A 22,616-nucleotide genomic window follows, 5' to 3' on the forward strand; every position below is an offset into this window, starting at 1 on the left:
TGCTTGCAACAAATAATGAATGTAACACATCCATTTTCCTGTGAGATCACTGTCCTGCATGTGAACCGACATGAGCCAAGCACAGAGCTCGTCCATCTCCACAAAAGTGTCCTTGCCCTATTACCCTCGCCAGTCGAAAACGTATTGCCATTCTAACCCTGTGTCCTAGCAAGGCATCCCTTTCATGTGCCAGACTGCCAACCTCGCTATGAAGCCCACCCAACAGACCCCCGAGCTAACATTAGACCCCGGTGCAGTATATCGTGCCCAGTACTAACAAATGCCACATACCTGAGATTCTTGTGAGACTAACCCTATAGTTCAATGAGAGTATTATAGTGGTCAAGGCTCTTAAACCTGTGACCTGTGTAACCCAAATGTGTAGATGGTGTAAGCCCTTGAGTGATTTGTATAACGACATGATAGACAGAGTCTTTTGATCAACTGTTATTTAGTGCATGCATTATTCAGAATGTATTTTCTTAGCTCAGATAGTGACCATCGTGTTTCACAGCGACCTGACCTTCACCCATCCGGAGCACGTCTGACGTCAATCCTCCCGCCATCCAAGCAACCAACCCGGAGGAAGAGATGATGCCCACACCTAAGTCACCACCACGGCTGACCAATCCTGGTCCAATGTAGCATCATATGTCAAAAATGTAGATGTACTATATGAATGTGTTGTAACTTTGATGTGGTGAGAGCGCTCTCAGAGATCTAGATAAACCTTCCTTGGAACTCTCACAGCCTGCGCTTTTGTGCCTTATTCCCTGTCCAGGGAGTGTCTGTCTTATTCATATTTACACGTGTTAGTCAGGGTGGGCACAAACACACCCTCCCATCGTCAATGGCCGAGGCAATCAGAACAGTGCTCCCGAAGCCAGGCAAATCACTAAGGGAAGTAGCATCATATCGCCCACTGTCATTGATTAACTCAGATGCGAAGCTATTGGCCAAAGTTCTTGCAAACAGGCTTGTTCTAAACATGCCCCTCGTGGTGCACCCCGATCAATCGGTCTTCATCACTGGCAGGTCCACAGCCTTTAACCTGCAGCGACTGTTCGGTATCATCTCACAGATAGATCCCCAAGCATCTGCAGTTGTTGCCTCGCTAGATGCTGAAAAAGCATTTGACTCTGTGTCCTGAACTTCTTTTTCAGAGTGCTGAGGCGGTTTGGAGTGGGAAGTCGTTTTAGAGGGTACGTAGGACTACTTTACACTAACCCAGAAGCGTAAATCTGTACTAATGGGCTCATATTAGGACCAATCCCGCTGGCCAGGTGAACCCGACAGTTCTGCCCTTTTTCACCTCTCCTCTTCGCATTAACAATTGAACCGTTTGTGCAATGGATGAGGGACAGGAACGGACATAGAAGGATACACATAGCGAGTCTCCCACAAATTATCTCCCTGTATGCCGAGGAAGCTTTATTATACTTACGAAACCCGGGCTCAAACATTAAACCAGTTATGGAAGAAGTTGCCAAATTCACACATCACTCAGGATATAAAATTAAAATGAAGTCAGACTTGTTCCCATTAACAGAAGGTACCAAATAGCCGCAAGACTTATGCGGGTTCAAGTAGGCTGAAAACAGCCTAAAATATCTGGGGGTGGCGATAGCACAACACAAACTATATGAAAAAAACCTTGAAGAGTACCTCAGCGCACTGGCTGTGAAACTAGACATACAAACTAAATTCCCAATGTCCCTATATGGTAGGATCTCACTGCTCAAGATGGTAGTGGTGCTCAAGTTGCTTTACTACTTCAATACCATCCCGGGGCGTAAATTATTCACGAAACTTCACAATTGCAACGCAATTAGTTTGGGAGGAAGGGACGCCCCATATGTGTTGGGACACACTAGCTGAACCATGCGACCAAGGGGGACTGGCCGACCCAGAATTCGACCTGTACTACCTGGTGGCACAGGCACTTTACGCAGGATACTGGTATCAGATGGGCCCCTGTCCACGACACAGAGCCCTAGAACATTATGGCGCAGACCCGACAGACCTCAAATCAGTCATGTACATTTGACCCAATGCGCACAACAGTAAAACGCATGGCAACATATATTTAAGCATTTAGACATACCTACCCCATACAATGGCAAAATGCCTTTGTGGAACTGCCCAGGCCTTCCCCCAACATTTGATACAGATCTCCAGGTTTTATGGGACCACAGGAAGGAAATGAAGCTGGGTGATTTATTCCCAGAGGGCGAATTTGTGACCAAGGATGAATTTAAGGCAAAACTGTGAGATAACCTGGTCAAAATACTGCAATAATTTAGAATGCGGGTGGCGGTGCAGAAGAAGTGGCCATCGTTCCAAGGAACCAGAGCCCTTGAATTGCTTTGAATCTATAGTGCTGGGGGAAGAACGGAAGGGGCTAATCTCCAGGTTATACAGGCTGATACAGGATGCCACAACGCAACACTGAAGGGAAAATGGGAGAGGGACATAGCAAAAAGCGTAGATGACACTACATGGTGGAGATTCTGCAACCTAACCAAGAAGGTTTCCCTCAACTACTGCCTGCGACTCATACAATTCAAAGTGCTAAACACCTCATCAAAGGTGTCACGATTTTCCCACGATATACAAGACAAATGCATAAAATGTGGGACAGAGGGAGCAGACACGATCCACATGTTCTGGAGCTGCCCGAGGGTAGCATCATTCTGGCAAGAAGTGTCCGAAGCAATTGACATTATCACAGAAATTACCACGACCCTACTACCCCTTAAATACCTGTCCAGGGATATTGGAAAGGTCGATCATAAACCTGCAGACTATTTAACGTGGGATGCATTATATCAAAAAAGTGCATATTACTACAATGGAAATCTAAATCAGCCCCAACAATACTTGAATGGCTCAGAGAGCGGACCTATGGGCAGGAAAGCCATTTGGGAACCATTCCGAGAATACTTGAGAGAAACCCAGCTGTAAAAGATATTGAAAAGTAATGTAATAAATGTAACTGATACTTTATGATCTGAATGCAACATATCCAATAACTGTACAACTTAAAAATGAACTACTTAACTGCCTATTACCTAAATAAAGTTAAAATTAAATAAAATAAAATGGTGTCCCATAGACGTCTATGGGAGGAAAGAAGCCAAAAGAAAATCTTTCCTAACATATTAGACAATGTGTAGGAGGGCATTAAACAATTTACCAGCCATGCCCAAGCAAAGAGGGCACTAACATTCATGCAACCATGCTAGTTATTACTCATGTAATGTAGATCTGTTTGTGTGAGGGCAATGCCCATTTTCGGCAGGTAACCATTTGAGCAGTTTTCACGGCTTACAATATGCCTCCAGGAATACTAAAGAAGCTACTCTGCTCGGTGCTTGCCTATTAGTTTCAATTTAATTTCCTTGCACACCTCCACCCAAGGGAAGCATGCAGGTAGAAATACAACATGCAGATTCATGTGCAGGTTTACCGGGAGTTTATTTCAGCATAGCCAAGCTAAATTATTGTATATTGTATGGCATTTGATGCCTTCAGAATCCAGTGCCCTTACAAATTCTGCCGCCTTTAATTATTTCCTCTGAAAGAAAAAAAGAGACAGAGGGCCATTTGAAGTGGGGAGGAAGGATATAGAAAGACTGCCTGCCCTACTTCTACATTTGCCCACTTGCTTGCAGAGAGGCCAGGCAAAGGCTAAGACCAGGGCAGAGACACAAACCGGCACCAGGACTAGGACTGAAAGACTAAAACGAAGACTCCGACTTCATAACTTACAGGCTGGTGTGGTGCTCTGCACTCTACTAATCCATATGCAAAGTGGGGGAAAAGGCTCAACAGCATGTCCTTCAGTACTGACCCTCTTAGACACCCTCCTTCATAGAGCACAATTATGGGTGGGAGGGGACTTTAATGGGAAGTTAGCAGAGCACTTCCCTTTTGTTTACTTAGGCCTACGCTGAGAGATGAAAGCAAAATAAAGCATGAGGAGTGGCAAGTGCAAAGAACTTATCTACATTCAAACTCCCAATTGGTCATCCATTTAATACAAATTAAAAAAAACACCCCACTGGTTGATATAGCGGAAAACAAAAAATTGCAAACTGTAATGCAGTAAGAAAATGCTGCAAGCATGATAAGTTTCCATGCAACTTAAGCAGTTTAGTCTCAATAACTCTTCATTTTCTCGCTTCTCTCAGAATCACTGGGCCACAAGGTGGTACTAAAACAACAGCATTTTGTGGCAAAAACAAAAACCACAAAGGTTTTTACAAGTGTCTATCTGTTTTACCAGAAGGGAAAGGGGACCGGATGTAAAAAAAAAAAAAAAATTCAAAAGTGGGGGCCGTTCCGGGCGACTTCACTTTGGCCCTGCAGGAGTACAAGGATGAATAGAGGCTAAAGCGCTCACTCAGCCAACACATGTCTACAAACCAAGAGCCAACACAATCATAAAAGTAAAAACAGGCACAGTTTATATTCTAGAGATACACCTTTTTGCATTTTGTGGTAATGTAGGCTGCGGAAAGGCTATGCTCTTAAGAAGGGTGTGAATGTGGGTCAGGGCAATTGAGGTGTGTTGATCGGTGTATTTGTACTACTGCACACTCTAGTTCCAAGAACATTATGTGGGCATAACTGTTTGCCTTGGTGCGGTTTCCAAACGTGTACTTTACATAACATAAGTGAATATCTGTATTGATGTATGTGTAATGTAAGTCAATGGAATCGATGATGGTGTAGTTTAATTAATCAGTATATCTTTTACTATATTTTTTCACAATACTACTACTGGTAACAAGGGTCCATTATTTCAAGACTGCTTCTTAGACAAGGGAGAGAAGACTAGTACTACAGCCTTTCTTGCCTTTCTTTTTTGATATTCTATCAGTAGCAACCCAAACAGCGGAGTAGAGCAGCCCAAAATAAAGGTATGTCCAATCAAGGCTCTATAAAATATGTACTTTAATCAAACGTACCATGTACACTAATAACTAACACCGTAAAAACCCACCTCTGTAGAAAGGACACAGGATATGCAAAGATAGAAAAGTTGCAGCACTCTGGTAATGAAGCAAGGGGAGAAGAGGCAATTAAAAGGCCACAAATATTCAAGGATATTTTTCGAGGTTGCAAAGGGATTCAAATTACTAGGCTAGTCTCCATAGCCCAAAGATGGACCGGGGGGAAGATATGACAATGCATTACTTACCGTAAAAGCATTTCTGATGGTTGTATCTGCTTAGATTCACATGCTGTGCATAGGTCCGACATCCAGTGGTCACTGCAGAGTATTGCATTTTGTTTTTCGTAGTCGAAAAGGGGACGTCGACAAGGCGTGTCTGTAACACTATCCCTATAGTGACGTGTGTTGTACCCACAATCCCTCACGCGTCGAGGTCCCTCTGTTTGTATTTTTCTGCCCTGAGGGAGCCTTCTAGACGTGAGTACAGAAAAGAGAGAAATATAGAAAGATGTCTATGTTCCTTCCATCCGAGCGGGGAGGAAGGGTGGGCGCATGTGAATCTAAGCAGATACAACCATCAGAAATGCTTTTACGGTAAGTAATGCATTGTCTTCTGATGTTTGTTGATCTGCTTAGAATCACATGCTGTGCATAGACTAGCGAGCAGTACCCGGAGTTGGCGGTGGGTTATGAGAAGGAACAGTAGAGAAAAGATGTCTTAATACTGCCTGTCCCACCTGGGAGTCAGATCTAGAGTGTGCATCTAGACACTAGTGTTTTGTAAAGGTGTGCACAGAACTCCAGGTAGCCGCTTTGCAGATGGACTCAAGGGGAACATTTGCAATGAATGCTATGGACGCTCCCGTGCCTCGAGTAGAATGTGCTCTTGGACTAAAGGGCAGTTCTCTCTTAGCAAGAGTATAGCAGAGAGTGATGCATTGGACAATCCATCTAGAAATAGTGGACTTTGAAACTGCATCCCCTTCTCTTCCTGCTGCCACCGAGACGAAGAACTGATTAGTCTTCCTCAGTGGTCTGGTTCTTTCCATGTAGAACATGACCGCTCTGCGCACATCTAGTGTGTGCAGAGTCCTTTCTCCCAAGTTGGAAGGATTTTGAAAGAACGCTGGTAGTTCTATAGACTGGTTTACATGGAATTTTGAGATGAATTTTGGAGCAAACCTTGGGTGAGTGCGTAGAACCACTTTATCTTTGTGAACTGTAACGAAGGGGTCTAGAACAGAAAGAGCCTGTAGTTCACTTACTCTCCTGATGGAGGTGATAGCTATTAGAAAAGCAGTCTTAAGAGTGAGGTCTTTAAGAGTTGCTTTGTGCATGGGTTCAAAAGGTGATCCCATGAGTTTTGTAAGTACCACGTTAAGGTCCCATCCGGGAGCTGGGTTAGCTATCGGGGGGTGTATTCTCTTTACTCCCTCCATGAAGGCCTTTATAACAGGGATCTTCCACCACGACACTTTGAGTTGGGAAGTGGTGTATGCAGAAAGTGCCGCTAGGTGGACTTTAATGGAATTGAACACTAGACCTGAATCCAATAAATGGGTCAGGTATAGAACAATATGTGTGGGAGAGCAGTCAATTGGGTTGATGCTCTTTCCTCTGCACCAGATGACAAATCTCTTCCATTTGCTAGAATAGCAGTGGCGAGTGTTAGGTTTTCTGGCTTCCCTGAGGATGTCCATGCATCTCTGCGGGAGCTGTAGGTGTCCAAATTCTACGACCTCAGGAGCCAGGCTGCTAAGTTCATGTTCTGGGGGCATGGATGCAGCGTCCTGCCCCTGTCTTGTGACAGCATGTTGTACGGGCAGGGGAGTTTCACTGGGGGAGATAGAGACATCTCCATCAAGTGAGCGAACCATGGACGCGGGCCCACATTGGGGCCACCAGTATCATGGTTACTTGTTCCTGGTGCATCTTGTGCACCACCTTGTTGAGAAGGGGAGTCGGGGGAAAAGCGTAAACAAATTTCCCTGACCATCGAATCGACAGACCGTTCCCCTTGGATTGGTTTTGGGCGTACCTGGAGGCGTAGCTTTGGCATTGTGAGTTCTCCAGGGTTGCGAACAGGTCTATTTCTGGGAATCCCCATTGCGTGAAGACGTCGAAGACGATGTCTTCGTGCAGTCGCCATTCGTACTCTTCGGGCAGGGGGAAATCTCTGCTGAGTTTGTCTGCCAGCAGATTGAGTTCCCCTGGTACATGTTGTGACAGGAGGAACATATTCTGTTTGAGAGCCAACTTCCATATGTTTTGGGCCAGTTTGGACAGACCTGGAGAGTGGGTTCCCCCCTGCTTGTTGATGTAATACATGGCTGTGGTGCTGTCTGTAAGGACCAGCACTGTCCTGCCTTGTAGGTGTTCCTGGAAGGCTTTTAGAAGATTGATGTGTTTGGATGCTACGCTCGGAGTCCACTCTCCGTGAGCAGTCTGATGGGATAGGTGAGCCCCCCATCCTGTGAGGGATGCGTCTGTGGTTAGAGTGGCTTCCGCCGCGGGTGTGGCAAAGGGTTTCCCTTTTTCTAGGTTTTCTTTTGTCCACCACCGTAGCGAGAGAACTAAGGCCTGCGAGACCACTACTAGATCGTCCCATAGTCCGCTGGCCTGACACCACTGGCTGTTGAGCCACTCTTGCATAGGGCGCATGCGCAGGCGCGCGTGAGGTACCAAATAAATACACGACGCCATCATGCCTAGCAAGCGCATTGCTTTGCGTACCGTCACCTCTCGACCGGACACATATTGAGGGATCTGAAACAACATGTTTTGAACCCTCTCTTTGGAGGGGAAGACGAGGCCGTCCTTTGTTTGAATTAGAGCCCCTAGGAATTGTTTGATTTGGCTGGGGTCTAGACTGGACTTCTTTTCGTTGATGGAGAAGCCCAACTGGAACAAAAGGTCTACAGTCTTTTGGGTATTGGAGAAGCATGTTTCGTAAGAATCCCCTGTTATGAGCCAGTCGTCGAGGTAAGGGTAAACTGGGATGGACAACCTGCGCAGGTGGGCCGCTGCCACTGCCAGTACCTTCGTGAATACCCTCGGTGCTGATGCTATGCCGAAGGGTAGCACTCTGAACTGGTAGTGTTTGCCCTCTATCATGAACCGGAGGTATTTTCTGTGCGCTGGCAACATTAAAATATGAAAGTATGCATCTTTCATGTCCAATGTTGTCATGTAATCTCCCTGTGATAGCAGTGGGATCACTTCCTGTAGGGTCACCATACGAAACTTTTGGGGTTTGATAAACTTGTTCGCTGGGCGCAGATCTAATACAGGGCGCATGGTTAGATCCTTTTTGGGTACAAGGAAGTACACTGAATAAATACCTTCCGTTACCTGAGATAGAGGCACGACCTCGATGGCTCCCTTTTCCAGCAGTTGCTGTACTTCTTGTAGAAGGATGGCAAGATGTTCCGGTGACATGCGTCGTCCCCTCGGGGGTTTGTATGTTGGGGAACTGTTGAATTCGATGCAGTATCCGTGGGCTACGGTGGAAAGTACCCAGCGGTCTGACGTTATACCCTCCCATACTGGAAGAAAGGATGTTATCCGGCCCCCGACCGGCGTTGCATGGGAGGGGACGCGAATCTTCGCGTCACTTGGTGTTGTTAGGGGCTTGGGAACCTCTGGGGGTGGACCCTCGCCCTCTTCCTTTGCCCCGACGCTGTCCTCTTTGACTGTACTGGCCACTACTGGTCTGGAAATTGGTGGCAGGGTACTGTTGCTGCTGGTTATGTTGTTGGCGTTGGCCACGAAAAAAGCGTTTATTGCCATATCCGCGCCTGGTAGCGGGCTTAGAGATTTGGTCAAGAGTTTTGATTGTATCGAACTCTTTTTTAGCCATCTCCAGAGCCCCATCCACCGCCTTCCCGAAGAGGTTGGAGTCTTCAACAGGTTTATTTATTAAAGACGCCTGTGTCTCCGGTTTGAACCCTGAGTTGCGCATCCATACGTGTCGTTTTAGGACTATTCCCTGAACTAGGGAACGTCCCGCAGTTTCTGCCGCATCCAGAGAGCTCTTCACAATACTCTGGTTGACCTGGGTTCCTTCGCCAATAGTTGAAAGCAGGCGTGTACGTAATGGTTCCGGCGCTTCTTCGGCGGCTTTGCGCAGTTTGGCCCACTGCGCGTCCGCATAGCTAGCGAGCAAAGAATTGTTGTTAGCAATTCTTGCCGAAAAGGCGGCCGAGGATGTAATTCTTTTAGCAAGGGCATATAACCGCTTGCCCTCCTTGTCAGGTGGTGCCTCACTGGTGGAAAGTGGTACCCCTGCCCTCTTTCTTGTGTTGGTTACTACCAGGGAATCCGGAATGGAATGTCCCCTGATGTACAGCGGGTCTGAGGGTGAAGGAGTGAAAAGTTTTTCAATTCTAGGATTGACCCCTCTGATTAGTGCGGGTGTGGACAGCGAAGGGATGATTCTTCTCTTCACCGAAGCGAGGAGGGGAATTGTCTGACTGACCGGGGGTTTCTCCTTAATTACCCTTTCTACAAAGTCTAATTCAGGAGAGAGCTCCCCAGTGTCTAGTTCGAAGTGTGCTGCTGCTCTGCGCAACAGGGCATTAAATGTGGGTTGATCGTCAATGGGAGACGTGTTTCTAACCGGTGAAATGTCAGGAGGATTTAGATTCAGGACATCAGTGTGGGAATATATTGATGGTGATTGCCAGGGGTGAGAAGGTCCTTCTTCTGGATTTTCTCCGAAGCCTTCTCCTACCGAGTCTGGGCTGTCCTCCAGACCTTCCTCCTGGTTCCGTCCGTCTTCCTCGTCCATAAAATCATCCTCTTCCTCAAAATAATGTTCTTCCCCAGTGAGGTCATACACACTGTGGAAGTCTGACGCTGTGTCCTGGTGGGGATTGACTAATCTTGGAATTTTGGCCCTGGGGTCCTCCTGAGGCCCTTCTCTTATTCTCTTTGGAGTGGGAGGGTTTTGGGCATTCATAAACCTCTCCATCCTTTCCATGCAGAGATGCAGCCTTTCCATGTTTTCATGGGGTACCCCTGAGCGGTCTAGCGGGGGAAAATTGGTGTCTTGTAGCTGAACACGGCTCAACCTCTCCCATAACGTCGAGGAAAGTGTCCCGTCGCCTTCCGAAAAGCCTTCAGGTGTGTCTTTCGACCTTTGCGTAGCGCTCGACGTGTCTTTCGGCGTACGCTTTTGGGCGTCGGCTACCACGATCCTCGCCAAGCTCTCAGCGACTCGTTTGTCAGCGGGGAGCTGTGGTTTCGACGTTATGGGTGTCGAACGCTCTACGGCGGCATGCGCTTTCTGCTGATGCGCTCCGGCCGATGATTTGGGGGCAGCGCCCTTATTTGCCGAAAGCCCAGTCGCTGGTCGCGGCTGCGGTTGCGAGAGGGGCTTCGAACCCGAACGGTCCGAGGAGGCCGCCGGTGAAACCTGCGTCTCCTTGGGCGCTGATGCTCTCTTTGCCTTCGGCAAAGAAGAGCCATGGGTTGTGTGCTTATGTGTGGTCTTGTGTGCGTCAGTGTCGCCGGGGTGTTCATCCCCATAAGCAGGGCATGAGCCGAGCCCGTCGGGGCCGGGGACAGACGACGAAGCGCGTGTGCGCTCTCTAGGGGGGTTTACGACTTCCGTAGCGGAGGTCGTGGTATCACGTTCCTCGTCACTGTCGGAGGTAGCGACGGTGGGTGGAGCGTCGGCCTTCGACATAGCGTAGGCCGCCCACCTTTTGACCCTACGGTCTTTTAGAGTCTTTGGCTTAAGAAGCCGACAAGCCGTGCAACCTTCCTCCTTGTGATCGAGGGGCAAGCAGCGGTTACACCGTGAATGCTTGTCCTTCCAAGTAAACTTGCCCTTGCAAAGCGGGCAAAACCTAAAGGGTGTCCTCTCCATAGCTGAGGCAATAAAACGTGATAACCACCCCAAGGGAAAGGAAGGGGAAAAGGAAAGGCATTCTCAGAAAAAAGTTAGAGATGTCCCACGACCCCCACTCTCCCTACTGTATTTGGCCTGCGAGGCCAGGCCACGTGTTCGGCAACGCCGAAGGATCTCCTCCGCTCGTCCCCTCCGTCGAAGATCTTGCTCGGCGGAGAAGCTTCACAACAGCGTCGAGGGGAGGATCGATATGTTCTATATTAATATAGGAAAACGACCAAAGGTCGAGGAGATGAAATCTGCAATGTCTCTCGAGGAGCTCCGCGTAAAGGCGACCAGTATCTGGGCGGAAAAAACAATCTGAGGGACCTCGACGTGTGAGGGATTGTGGGTACAACACACGTCACTATAGGGATAGTGTTACAGACACGCCTTGTCGACGTCCCCTTTTCGACTACGAAAAACAAAATGCAATACTCCGCAGTGACCACTGGATGTCGGACCTATGCACAGCATGTGATTCTAAGCAGATTAACAAACATCAGAAATATCAATATTAACTTTGCCAAGGTCTTGGTGGTTCTGCGACTTTGAACTAGGCTTCTCGGCATCGATCGCAGGTCCGTCCTTGGTCAAGGATGCTTGAGTTGCGATGGGCCCGCAGCAAGCTGCCGCTGAGTCAGAACCAAACGAAAGGTAGCCATGCTCTCCAAGCATCCACTCAAGCTGCGTGGATCAGCGGTCAGCAGGTTTTGTTCGGAAGTCTAGGATAGATAGCTTGCGGACGAGCTGGTATCAGGATGCGTAGGCAAGTCGATTTGTTACAGAGGCTCAGAGGTTGCTGTTCGGGAGACAGCGGGGTCAACTGTCAAAGAAGCTGGTGCTTTGAACGGTGACTCGAGAAATGCAAGGCAGTAGTACTTTGTAGGTTCAAGCCGAGGCAACAACACACTTGAGCTGGTACTCTGCAGCAGCAAACAGAGTCACAGCATTATGGAGAACGATGAAAGCCAAAAGCAGCTTTGAAGGATCCTGGAGGTTCGCTCGACAACCAACAAGCACAAATCATGGCTCGCAGCAGTGTCAAAAACACAGTGATCTTGGCTGTTCAAGCTTCCAGGAGCTGCAAGTCCCACTCCAAGGTCTCGAGGCCCAAGGTTAGTCCTTTTCTCAGGATCCTTAACATTGGGGAGGTTGGTACACACCTTCAGGGATCGAGCAATACTGTGGTCCTAGGCTACAGGATGGCAGAGATGCAGGGCTTGGTGCAGCAGCAAAATTCCCCCCAATGGTCCCTAGGGATGGTTAGGCAACAGAGCTTGCCTCTGCCTTGAAACGCCTGCCTTCACCTCACAACTAGATGACTTTAGAAAGTACTGCTCTCTCAGCAGAGTCCAGCAAATTCTTCCAGGGTCCGGTTCCAGAGATTATTCAAAGAACTGGTGGAAGTCCCCTTCTTTGAAAAGTAAAAGCCCACAGGTTATTAGACTAAAGCTTGCTTGTCTTTGTTATCCAATCCCTGTTCTTGAAATGGGTGGATTTAGCCCTTCTGACAACACACCCAAAATGATTTGCTCTAGCGGAAGTTTAGAGGATAGGAGGGAGAAACAAGATGGTGGAAGTCTTCCTTCACTGTACAGTCATTTCCCTGGCAGCATTAACACAGCCTCCTTCCCTTGTCAATAGAATCAAAGGCCTTTAGAAATGCAGCACCCTGGTGTGAGACCTAGCCCTTTGTGAATGGGTGTGCCCTTTGATTCCTGTTCTCCAACCAGCAAAGTTACCCGTCCTTACAAAGGAAGAAAAGGGAAGCAATCCCCCAAGGCTACAGTCTTGCTAGTGGGCATGGGAAGCCTTGTCTGGAACAAGGACACAACCCTTCCTCCGCTGAACTGGGCCCACCGGGCTGACATGTGTGATATTAATTTAATGTGGATGGGATAACTCTGGGAGATGCTGGCCACCATACCGAAACTCAGGCATGGCTTATTTGTACAGTTTCATGTGCCACCACTACAGAATCTTCAGAGTTATACAGTTTTTGAAACAGGGGGTGCATATCTTAAAATGTAGCCCTTGTGCCGACTTTCACGGCAGCTGTCAACAGGGCACCTGTGACCTGAACCTACTCTGTGCCACTGTATAGCAGATGTTGCCATCACATTAATGAGGTAGCAGTGCAGAGGTGTACACTATGTTTTTGGCATGGTGTTTTATGAAAGGGAAATGCGATCAGCAGATTTCCCTTCCTGAAATGGAAATACGCGCATCATTTTAATCACCAATAAAAACAAAAAAAGCCAGCGCCTCTATAGTTCAGATAGAAATTCCTCATAGTGTTATAACAGATTTCACTAAGGGGTAGTAAGAAGCGAAGGCACTTCACAAAACTAGAATACAAAAAAATCCAATGTCTAAATGACAAGAATAAAATGGTCTGAAAAGGGTAAAGCACAAGCCCTAATGCTTACTCCTCGTGTGGGTCAACCCTGTCTCTCCATCTAGCGGAAATCACAACCTACAAACTACCAGGAAGTGAGCAAGGCCTTTCATATGGCCACCAAAATCTCCCTAGAGATACCGTGGCTGTGATTGGCCCACTAAACTGTTCGAAAAGATTCAGTAGTTTTAATTGTCCTGCCAAAGTTGAGCAGACCAGGCAAACGTAAGGGATATCCGGCTACTGACAAATCTTGCAAGCCCCCGACATAAATATGCAGTTTGGTTTGACTCGTGTGTTTGGTGGGCAGAGGGTCACCTAGCATTTATCACTAGTAGACAAAATTCTGAAAAGTATTGGTCTTTTTAAGGACAGGAGTCCAAAGACAGTGCCTTGTGCAATTATGTAAAATTGAGCTGACAAAGGAGGCCTTGGTTAAACGTGATGGCAAGCTTGAGGGTTTTAGGATCTGAACTGAGAGGGTCACTGGGGGGAAAAAAGGGTGTTGGCCTCGGGATGGAGCAAAAGAGGATTCTGGTATAGTCTGGAATAGACTCCTTATCCACAGGGAACATAAATATTGAATCTTCCTGTGGGATAAAAGACGACTTACAGTTGGACATTGGTCAGTAAAACTGAAACATCTCATCATGATATAATACATCTGTATGCTAGAATATAAATACAAAACTAATGAAACATACTGTTTGCATGTACCTGCATAGCTGGAGCAGGTCATTCTCTTGAAGAAAAACACATTTGAAACTTACCCAACATCAGGTGAAAAGTCTGTCCCAAGATTTGCCTCAATCAGTCCTTTATAAAAAGGGGAATTTGGCCCAGAAACCAAAAGTGAAGACAAGAGGCTCAGTGTGAAGGCTTCAAAGGTGTCAGTAATCCTATGAAAACAACAGCAAACAGGTCAATGTGTGTATGTGTTTTCTATAACAGTCTATTCATGACTACTGTCGTTTTATTTCCATTAAAACAAACAATGGCCCTTATTCACAAATATGCCAAACACACCGAATAGGCAGCAATATTTGAAATCAGAAAGCAATGACCTCTGACCTCACCAAATAAGGATCCTGCAAATCACAGTGGCAACAGCAAGCCCTTCTTTGTTGGAGTCTTCTGAAATGATGGACCACATCAAACTTATACAGTTGAAGAACATTTACAAAACCAGGATTACCTGAAGAACCTCTTTGCAAAGAAACCCCTAACTGCTTTTACTGGAATACCGACTAAATTATATATTACGCAATAAAACCCATAGTGCATTACAAGCCAACTTGGTTTCCATGTTGGAAACAAGAAGGTGCCGAAGCCCACCACAGGGCAAAGTTCATTCAATGGTAGATCTATCAAAGAAAAGGTTGTGAACAGTGGCAGTTGCTGCTTCTTTAGTTATGAGGGTGCAGTCTTCAAAGTTCATCTCACTCCTTCCCTTCGCCCTCTTGCCGCCCGCATGCAGAGCGGTCCAGCCCGAGACCAAGTACAATGGCTGTCCCACCATTTTATGCTGACCTTGCAAAGTCCACCAAAGATATGACAGCTTTGGGCTGGTGAAGTTGCATCTGAAGACCAAATCTGAAAGCCGAGTGGAATTCACATCCCATTCCTCAAATAGACAGTGGAAAACTCACTGGCAGTTTGGAGACGAAGTGGTCAGAGCATGGCCTGACCTTCACAGAGAAATGTAACACAAACAATACATTGGGCACCAAAATCACTATTGAGGACCAGATCACCAAAGGGTTGAAGCTTATGTTCGACACAACCTTCTCACCAACACAGGGAAGAAGGGTGCCAATGTGAAGACTGCCTGCAAGCCAGAGTGTGTAAACCTTGGCTGCAATGTGGTTTTCGCGGACCGTGCAATCCCGGACTATGCAGTTTTTGTCTATGAGGGCTGGCTTCCAAATGACCTTTGACAGTGCCAAATCCAAGTTTACCAAAAAATAAATTTTCTGTTGGATACAAAACTGGTGACTTCCAGTTGCACAATACTGAAAACAATGGGTCTGAGTTTGGGGTTTTAATTTACCAGAAAGTGAAGTAACAGCTGGCTACCTTTGAACCTCACATGGATGGCAGGATACATCACCACTCGTTTTGGCATTGCAGCCAAGTACAAGCTGACCCTTCAGTTTCCGTCTCAGCAAAAGTAAATAATTCGTCTGATCAGAGTGGCTAAACCCAGAGCCTGAGGCCAGGTGTGAAGCTGACTCTCTGCACTTTAGACGTAAAGAACTTCAAAGCTAGAGGTCCTAAGGTGGGCCTGGGACTTAAATTGGAGGCTTGAGGAGGCCTCTCCTGTACCACAAGCTGAAAGGAAACCGATGCAATGAAATTGGCCTTATCAATGCATTTCTCACTTCTACTGTGCGTGGCACCGGAACAAGCTGTCATTTTATGTATTCAAGCTGTGGCTGGTTTGATCATTTGTAGTTAAATTTGTTGAACTGAAGACTAGAACAGGCTAACTCTTACCCATTATTTAAATGTACCATTCGGCACATGTCCACAGGAATGAACATTTAAGAAATGTTTAAACTGTGTGCACTACTATTTTATTGCACCCTTGAATCTTTGATGCAAATCAGATCATTGGATGTTTTGAAAAAAGAAACACTAATTTTGTTGTGTGACCTTGTTAGAAATACATTTTGGTATCCTGCAACTGTACAACCTAGGAATACAAAAATAGAAAAATACACCCCAGAAAAAGTTGTTCTCATCTCCATTCAACTACAAATTACCATATGTCAAATACAATTAACCACTTACTCTGAAAGGAGGAAGCTGACGCTCACAGTGGTTTGCTTTGCCGGATCAGTAGCAAACGAATCAGGAGCACACGTTACATGGCACTCTCTCTGGAAAAAGTAGCACACTTTACAAACCAAAACAAATTGATAGATTAGATATTCAAGAAAACAGAAAAACAGTTTCTAGGAAAAGTGGAACATGTGGTGTACATTAAAGGCAAAGACAAAGCAGATGAATAGAGCTTAAACACACAATCTTTATTCTTATAACCAAGTGTAACACCCCAGGCATGATTTCTTTCGCAGTTACTGTTTGCCATCTTCCTCCTCACCGGCTCAATCCTTTTGCTGCACAATGCCTTATGGGTAGGATGAGTGCAAGGGAGCAATAGAGCTGCATGAATACCTGTTGCCCAAGTGAATGATGAATTGCAGGATTAATGCTATAAATTAAAAGAATTATAATTGATGAAATTACAATAAATTGGCCTTTTCTTAAAAACATTAAGTTTATTCTTTCACTGTTCAGTTACCCAGTATGGAGACTGTTTTTGGGACATCCCAGAGTAATAGCTTGTTCTGGGGCCTGTTCAGCATCCCATAGTCTTATGCCCTGTGTATTCTTTGGCAGTTTGTCTTTCCCCTTTGCATTCTTGCACTGAGATCTCCTCTGTTTCCCATATATCTTTGCATCCTCCTCCTGGACCTCTAAATTTAAAGAATTTGATTTTGTTTAATATAGCCAACTTTTACATTTTAACTAACCAGACGCCAATTCTACTTTTAACAAGTAATACAAGTGTTTGGCGTGCAGCTGTTGCTTTATTAGGCCATTCAAACATGTTTCTTGGCAGAATTAAGAATATAAAAGCACCACTGAATGTCAGATCTACTTCTAAAATCATTCCTTCTACAATATGGACCCAAAAATCGGAAATCTTTGCACAATTCAAAACAGTGCACCTATCCTCATTTCACAATTCCAAACTCTTTTTAGGAAAATCCCGCTCCTATACCACTATGTCTTGGGCATGTCAAAAAAGAACCATTAACACTCCAAATTAATTTAAATGTAGATTTGTATTTAGCTCATGGTGCCAAAACTATAATTGAGCATCACATTACTACGTATTAAGAGGACACAGCTCTCAGGCCAGCCTGGTTCTTCTTTTGTATGGCGAAAATTCTGGAAAAGAAGCCTAAACCTCTCAGGGAGTTTGGCACTTCTTGCACTGCCTGGCTCTCGACGAGTGACCAAATTTCCGCCAACAGAGTTGATGCCCCAATCTGCGGGAGAGGGGAGGAGGGAGGAAAGGGAGGGACCGGTAGGCGGTACCCAGAGGATACTACCAAGAGGATCCAGGGGTCTGAAAAGTTCTAGCGCCAAAATTGCACGTGAAAGGCAAGCCTGCCCCCCCACCGCAGACATGTGGACCCAAAGGGACACGTCATGCTTCCTTTCCCTCCAAGGCTGCTGCTGAGGGGGGGGGACTGGAAAAAGCCCTTGGCCCCCCCTTTTGCTGTTTGTGCTGGTGCTGACTCCAAGCGGTCAAGCTGCCTAGACCTCTGTTCCTGGAAACCTCGGAACCCACTGAATGCCCACCCCTTGTTAGAGCGTTGATGTGACTGGGTGTAGGCCGTGGGCGTGGCCCTCGTTAGGATAAAGACTGTGCAGTTTGCGAGCTGTTCTTTTTATCTAATTCCTCATCTGTGGTAGAGTGAAAGGTCACTACCCTTGAATGGAAGGTCCAAGATGCACTCCTGGACATCAAGGTTAAGCTTAGTAGCCCCAAGCCAGGCAGTCCTTCTCATGTCCGTGGCAATACATATGGCCCGGCCAGAGGTATCGAAGTGGGCCACAGTGGACTCCATGATGTCCTGCGCTACCAGCTTGGCTTCTCCTAGTCCTGCCTTGAAGCGTGTTTGGCTCTGCACCGCAAGTTCTGGGAGGAAGTCTGCTATTTCCCGCCAAAGCCTTTGGTTAACGGCTGCCAGCATGGCATCCGCGTTGGATTGACGCAGGTGCAGCGAGGCGGAGTACAGCTTCTTACCATATGCCTCCAAGATCTTCTCCTCCTTACCTAGCAGTGCAGAGGACGAGTTGGCCGAGGACGACTGAGGCTTAGAGTAGAGTGACGCTGCAGTGATCACAGAAGAGTGCGGCTGAGGGTGAGCAGACAGCAAGAGTGGATCCCCCTCCAGCTGCCTATACTTGGCGTTGAGGCACCGATTGACAGTTTTGGCAGAGTGTGACTTGAGCCACACCATCCTGGCCAAGGCATCTTTCTGCATCGGGGTACCCATTCTGGTAGGGGGTCGTAGGGTGAGGACTTCGGGCTGCTCGACCTCTGGTTGAGAAAGGCCCAAATATTCAGCCAGACCTGCAAGTCGTTTGTGGAAGGACTTTGCTGACGACGGCATGTCAGGGCCCTCCTCCTCATCTGTGTCCACCAGAGTGTCCGGCTGATCCGGAGCAGGGGGAGGAGTGCTGGACGCCGCAGGCTGCGGTGTGGAGACCAGAGCTGGAGGGCGGTGTGGAACCGCCTTTACTTTGGGAGGCAGTGGAGCCAGAATCAAAGGAGCACGCAGGGGCAGCAAGGGGTGCGCTGGGGCCTGTGGCGCCGGAGCCATAGGAGGAATGACTATGGGCGCTGGTGGAGTGACCGGAGGGAGCAAGTCCCTGACTGCATCCCACAGGATGGCCCCCATCTGAGGGGTTCGCATCAGCGCCAGGAATCTTTCGAAGAACCAGTCTTCGGAGGCTGAAGAGGTGGCAGGAGATATTGACGGGGTGGCTGGAGGCTGGAGCGCACTCTGTCTCGGTTGCAGGGGGAACCGGCCCTGCGCTGCTGATGGAAAACTGTAGGACACCAGTCCCACCATGAAACTTGTTCTCCCGCCTGGTCCGTTCCATGGAGCAGCATTGGATGAGCGGCCAAGTTGTTTGGCGCAGCGTCCATTTCGTCGAGCTGTGTGCCACATGCCCAAGTCGTGGTGCTTGGCTCCACTGGCCCAGCCTCCTCCAAGACTCTTGGCGGTAAGCATGAGACCTACCCCGCACCTCAGGCCAGGGCCTGGCAGGCATATTGCCCTCGGCAGTGTTGGAGATAGTGCTGCACATAGGCGCCCCCTTGGACATTATGCCGGTACTAGGGCGTTGCCCCTTGGGTGTACACCTGGTACAATAACCTTGCAGTCCCTCAGCACTGCCTCCAGAAGGATCTACTGACCTCTCGGCCGTGAGGCCGGTAGATGGACTAGCCTCGGTACGTGTGCTGGTGCGAGAACCAGAGAGGTTCATCCTGCTCAGGCACTTCCTTGGGAAGGAGTCGCTCTTACGCGGTGCGATGGAAAACAGCGTGCCTCGATTTCTGTCTGATGAAGTCCTTCAAGTCCTCTGGAGGTGACCTTTCGAAGAGCTCCCTCCACCTAGCTAGCCTGTTCTTCAGTGCGCGTGGAGTCAGTGTGTTGCATGCGGTACAACCTTCCCAGCCGTGGTCAGGGTCAAGGCAGCGGAGCCAGAGGGCGTGGGGGTCAGACATAGGAAAGAGCCCCCCGCAGGCTGGACACCTGCTGAAGCCTGCTGAAGTCGACATGCACTGGGGAGGAGGCACCTATGCGTTTAAGTGCAGCCAGGTCGGAGTCGTACCAAGAGTTGCACTTTTTGTAAGGCTTCAGTCAGGGCTTCAGTCAGACCCTCATGACAGGGGCCAGAATGTCAAGAGTGTTGGAGATGGAGAGATTGAGGTTAGCGAGGGCTGTGTCAGGGTGGGAGTCAGACGAAGGAGTGGGTGGTGGAGACTAGGAGGTGGTAAACACAGCCACTGTCAATGTTTTCATGGGTCTGGTGACTGAAGCCAATTGGCTGTGCTGGATGTATTGCTGCAAGAGGAGAGGAGACCTTCAGGTGTGTTGAGAGAAGAGAGTGGTCAGTCCAGGAGAGGGAGGTAGTGAGAGGGATAGAGAGAGGGATATCAGTAGAGATGAGGGCATCCAAGGTGTGGCCTGCAGTGGGTGGGGTCAGAGGGATGGATAGAAAGAGCAAAGGAGTCGCAGAGGTTGCGGAAAGGACCTGAGGAGCAAGGGGAGTCCAGATGGATGTAAACATCACCCATCAGGAGGAGTTGAGAAGAGGGGAGTAGGGAGGAAGCCATATCAGCCCATTCAGAAAGGAAGAGATTGGACTGACCTGGTGGCTGATAGAAGGTGGCCATAATGAGGATTGTAGGGATAGTGTGAGTCTGCAGACTAGGCACTCGAATGATCAAATGCCTTTCCTACAGAAGGGTACCCGGCTGTCTGGCTCTTGCTAATTTGAGAAACCTGCTTCTTGGAGGCCTGCTACAAAATCCTGTGCGGCACAAGAAGCGCATGGAGAAGTGAGAGCAAGTGCAGTCGGGGCAGTAGTTGGCAGCGAGTGCCTATATATTCCTTTCATAGCTTTCTATTTTTGGAAATGACAGCCAAATGCTGAAATTCATATATTTTAAGGAGCAAGGCATACCAATGGAATAGAGCTACTCACAAAGCAGGATCCCTATAACTGGTCATGCAAGCAATGAAGACACGCATTAGACTCTTCTCAACTGATGAGGGAGCTTACCATGGAAAGCAGTTGTCTTATATAGACTTTAAAAAAGCAAATACCCAAAAAAGAAAAATGTGTTTTTTAGATTAAAGGATCGAAACAGGACTTCAGCAGAAAATATAATTTGGTGACCCCTCAACATGGGCCTCCAACTGCAAAGATGCAAAGAGAAGATTGTGGAAGTATCACAGGAAGTCTTTTCAAACCATTACAACAGCATGAAAAATCAAATTGAGTGGATTGCAGATCTAGATCATTTAACGTGTACCAGCGAGATCCCCATAATTACTCCTTCACCTCTATTCAAGACAATCCAATTCTCTCAAAGGGCTACTGCTGTTGGATCACAGCCCTAAATTTTGTCTCAAATTCTTTAGAGATCCTGGACATTATTTTGTGTGAGGTACAGAAAACCCACACCACATCTTTAAATAAGATTTCTCCTGCTCCGGTTCAAGAAACCGAACAGTTGGTCGTCAGATAGTAGGTAAATTTAGCCTAACGGTTCAAGAGAACCCATAGACTCACATACGGATTAATAGCTCTCAAAACTTAATAACATCCTATTTATCGATAGTTATTTCAACGGGGCTGACCCAGTTGGAGGAGGTCGATTAAACAACATCACCCATTGAAATAGAAGCTTCTCTGCCCCATAAACCACAATGCGCTAATGGGCAAGACTTATGAGGCCACCGAAAAGGCAAAAAAATTAACTCTAAAAAAGCAAAGTCAATCAAGATACCAAGACAAATAAAATCTGGTAGGAGGTTCCATCGAGACCTTTGCTTTAAGGTTTTGAAAAAAGGAGTACAGAAGAAATTGGGGAAGTGTGAGGCAAATCAATTTCCTCCACCTCCAAAACGCAGGAAAATTGATGAAAGAACAGGCACCCATCAGGAATCAAGAAACAACTGGCTCTGACTCTATTCTACGGTTTAAGATGACAATATCAGAAGATAGCCATAGTGCTAAGCCACACAGGAAGCAGAGTGACCCTCAACTTATAGTGTCTTCCAGAATGTTATAACGGTCTCAGACAAAGTTAATTTGTCCTGTCGGATAATAATGGCTTTTGTATTCCAACATAGCGTAGATGAAATTGAAACTACTGTTCCACCTACTGTGATGACGGACCTCTAATCAGTGTGTTTAGCTCTAAGCAAAGTTTTTTTTTTTTTAATCTGCTAAAAGCCATTCTACTCTGAATTGAACTGTTCTTTCGTATGAATAATCGTCCATCATTGAATAGTAACAATATTTGATTTCCATTAGAAGAAAATCCTTCCTCACGATACACTAAAACTCAGGATACATTGCAATAATCAACAGAGTGGTTCTTAAAGGCCTAACATTCAGAGATGAGGTGAGAGGGGGCTGAAATCTCAAAGACTGGTCACAATTCATCACAACAAAAAGGAAAAATGTCTCAAGAGCCAGAATATCGGTCTTGGCGGTCTTGTTATTTTCAGAAATCTGATATGGAGGGATAGCATCAAGATCATTCTCTCATCAGTTCTATCATGAAACACCAGAGGTCACCCCTTTTGGATCATATCTAGCTTACTCATGCTTAACCCAACATGATCTTATTCTTTTGCAAGAGGTGTGGTTAACATGCTCTCTACCTAAATGGATATACTGCAACTCTTCAAAGACTAAGCAAGGTACCTCTGGTAGACCATCAGGTGGTTTAGTAATAGTTGTAATATCTTTGGTGCAGTTATAGCACACATTACTTATTTCTGTCTACTGTCAATTTGTCTAAACTGGTGTAATAATCCCAGTCTGAAAAACTTGTAGTTATAGTGAATATTTATTGGAATCCTCCGGCTATGCAGGATGATGATTTTGTGGGAAATATGAGAAACCTACTTTTGCAATGTAACTTTACTTCCGGAATGGAGAGGATAATATAGCTAGTGATTGGAACTGCACATGCCCAGATTATATGGATATTAATCGACACTGGTCCCTATGCAGTGCCATCTAAAAGACCT

General features: G+C 46.9%; 1 protein-coding gene and 1 pseudogene across 1 annotated transcript in view; one reads left to right on the forward strand and one right to left on the reverse strand.

Annotated features, from left to right (window-relative positions):
- The window catches only part of PITRM1 (pitrilysin metallopeptidase 1), a 1,609,076-nt gene that overhangs the window by 1,197,699 nt on the left and 388,761 nt on the right, over nucleotides 1–22,616 (reverse strand). Inside the window, exons 9-10 of the mRNA XM_069648021.1 lie at nucleotides 16,048–16,136; nucleotides 14,025–14,153 (exon numbers count right to left, since the gene is read on the reverse strand). Of these exons, the coding sequence (XP_069504122.1) occupies nucleotides 14,025–14,153; nucleotides 16,048–16,136 (218 nt within the window). The remainder of the gene's footprint in view (nucleotides 1–14,024; nucleotides 14,154–16,047; nucleotides 16,137–22,616) is intronic.
- On the forward strand, nucleotides 14,749–15,562 carry LOC138569022 (voltage-dependent anion-selective channel protein 2-like; annotated as a pseudogene).

The sequence above is a fragment of the Ambystoma mexicanum genome, chromosome 2q (genome assembly GCF_040938575.1).
Source record: "Ambystoma mexicanum isolate Mex_15411 chromosome 2q, UKY_AmexF1_1, whole genome shotgun sequence".
Lineage (NCBI taxonomy): Eukaryota > Metazoa > Chordata > Amphibia > Caudata > Ambystomatidae > Ambystoma > Ambystoma mexicanum.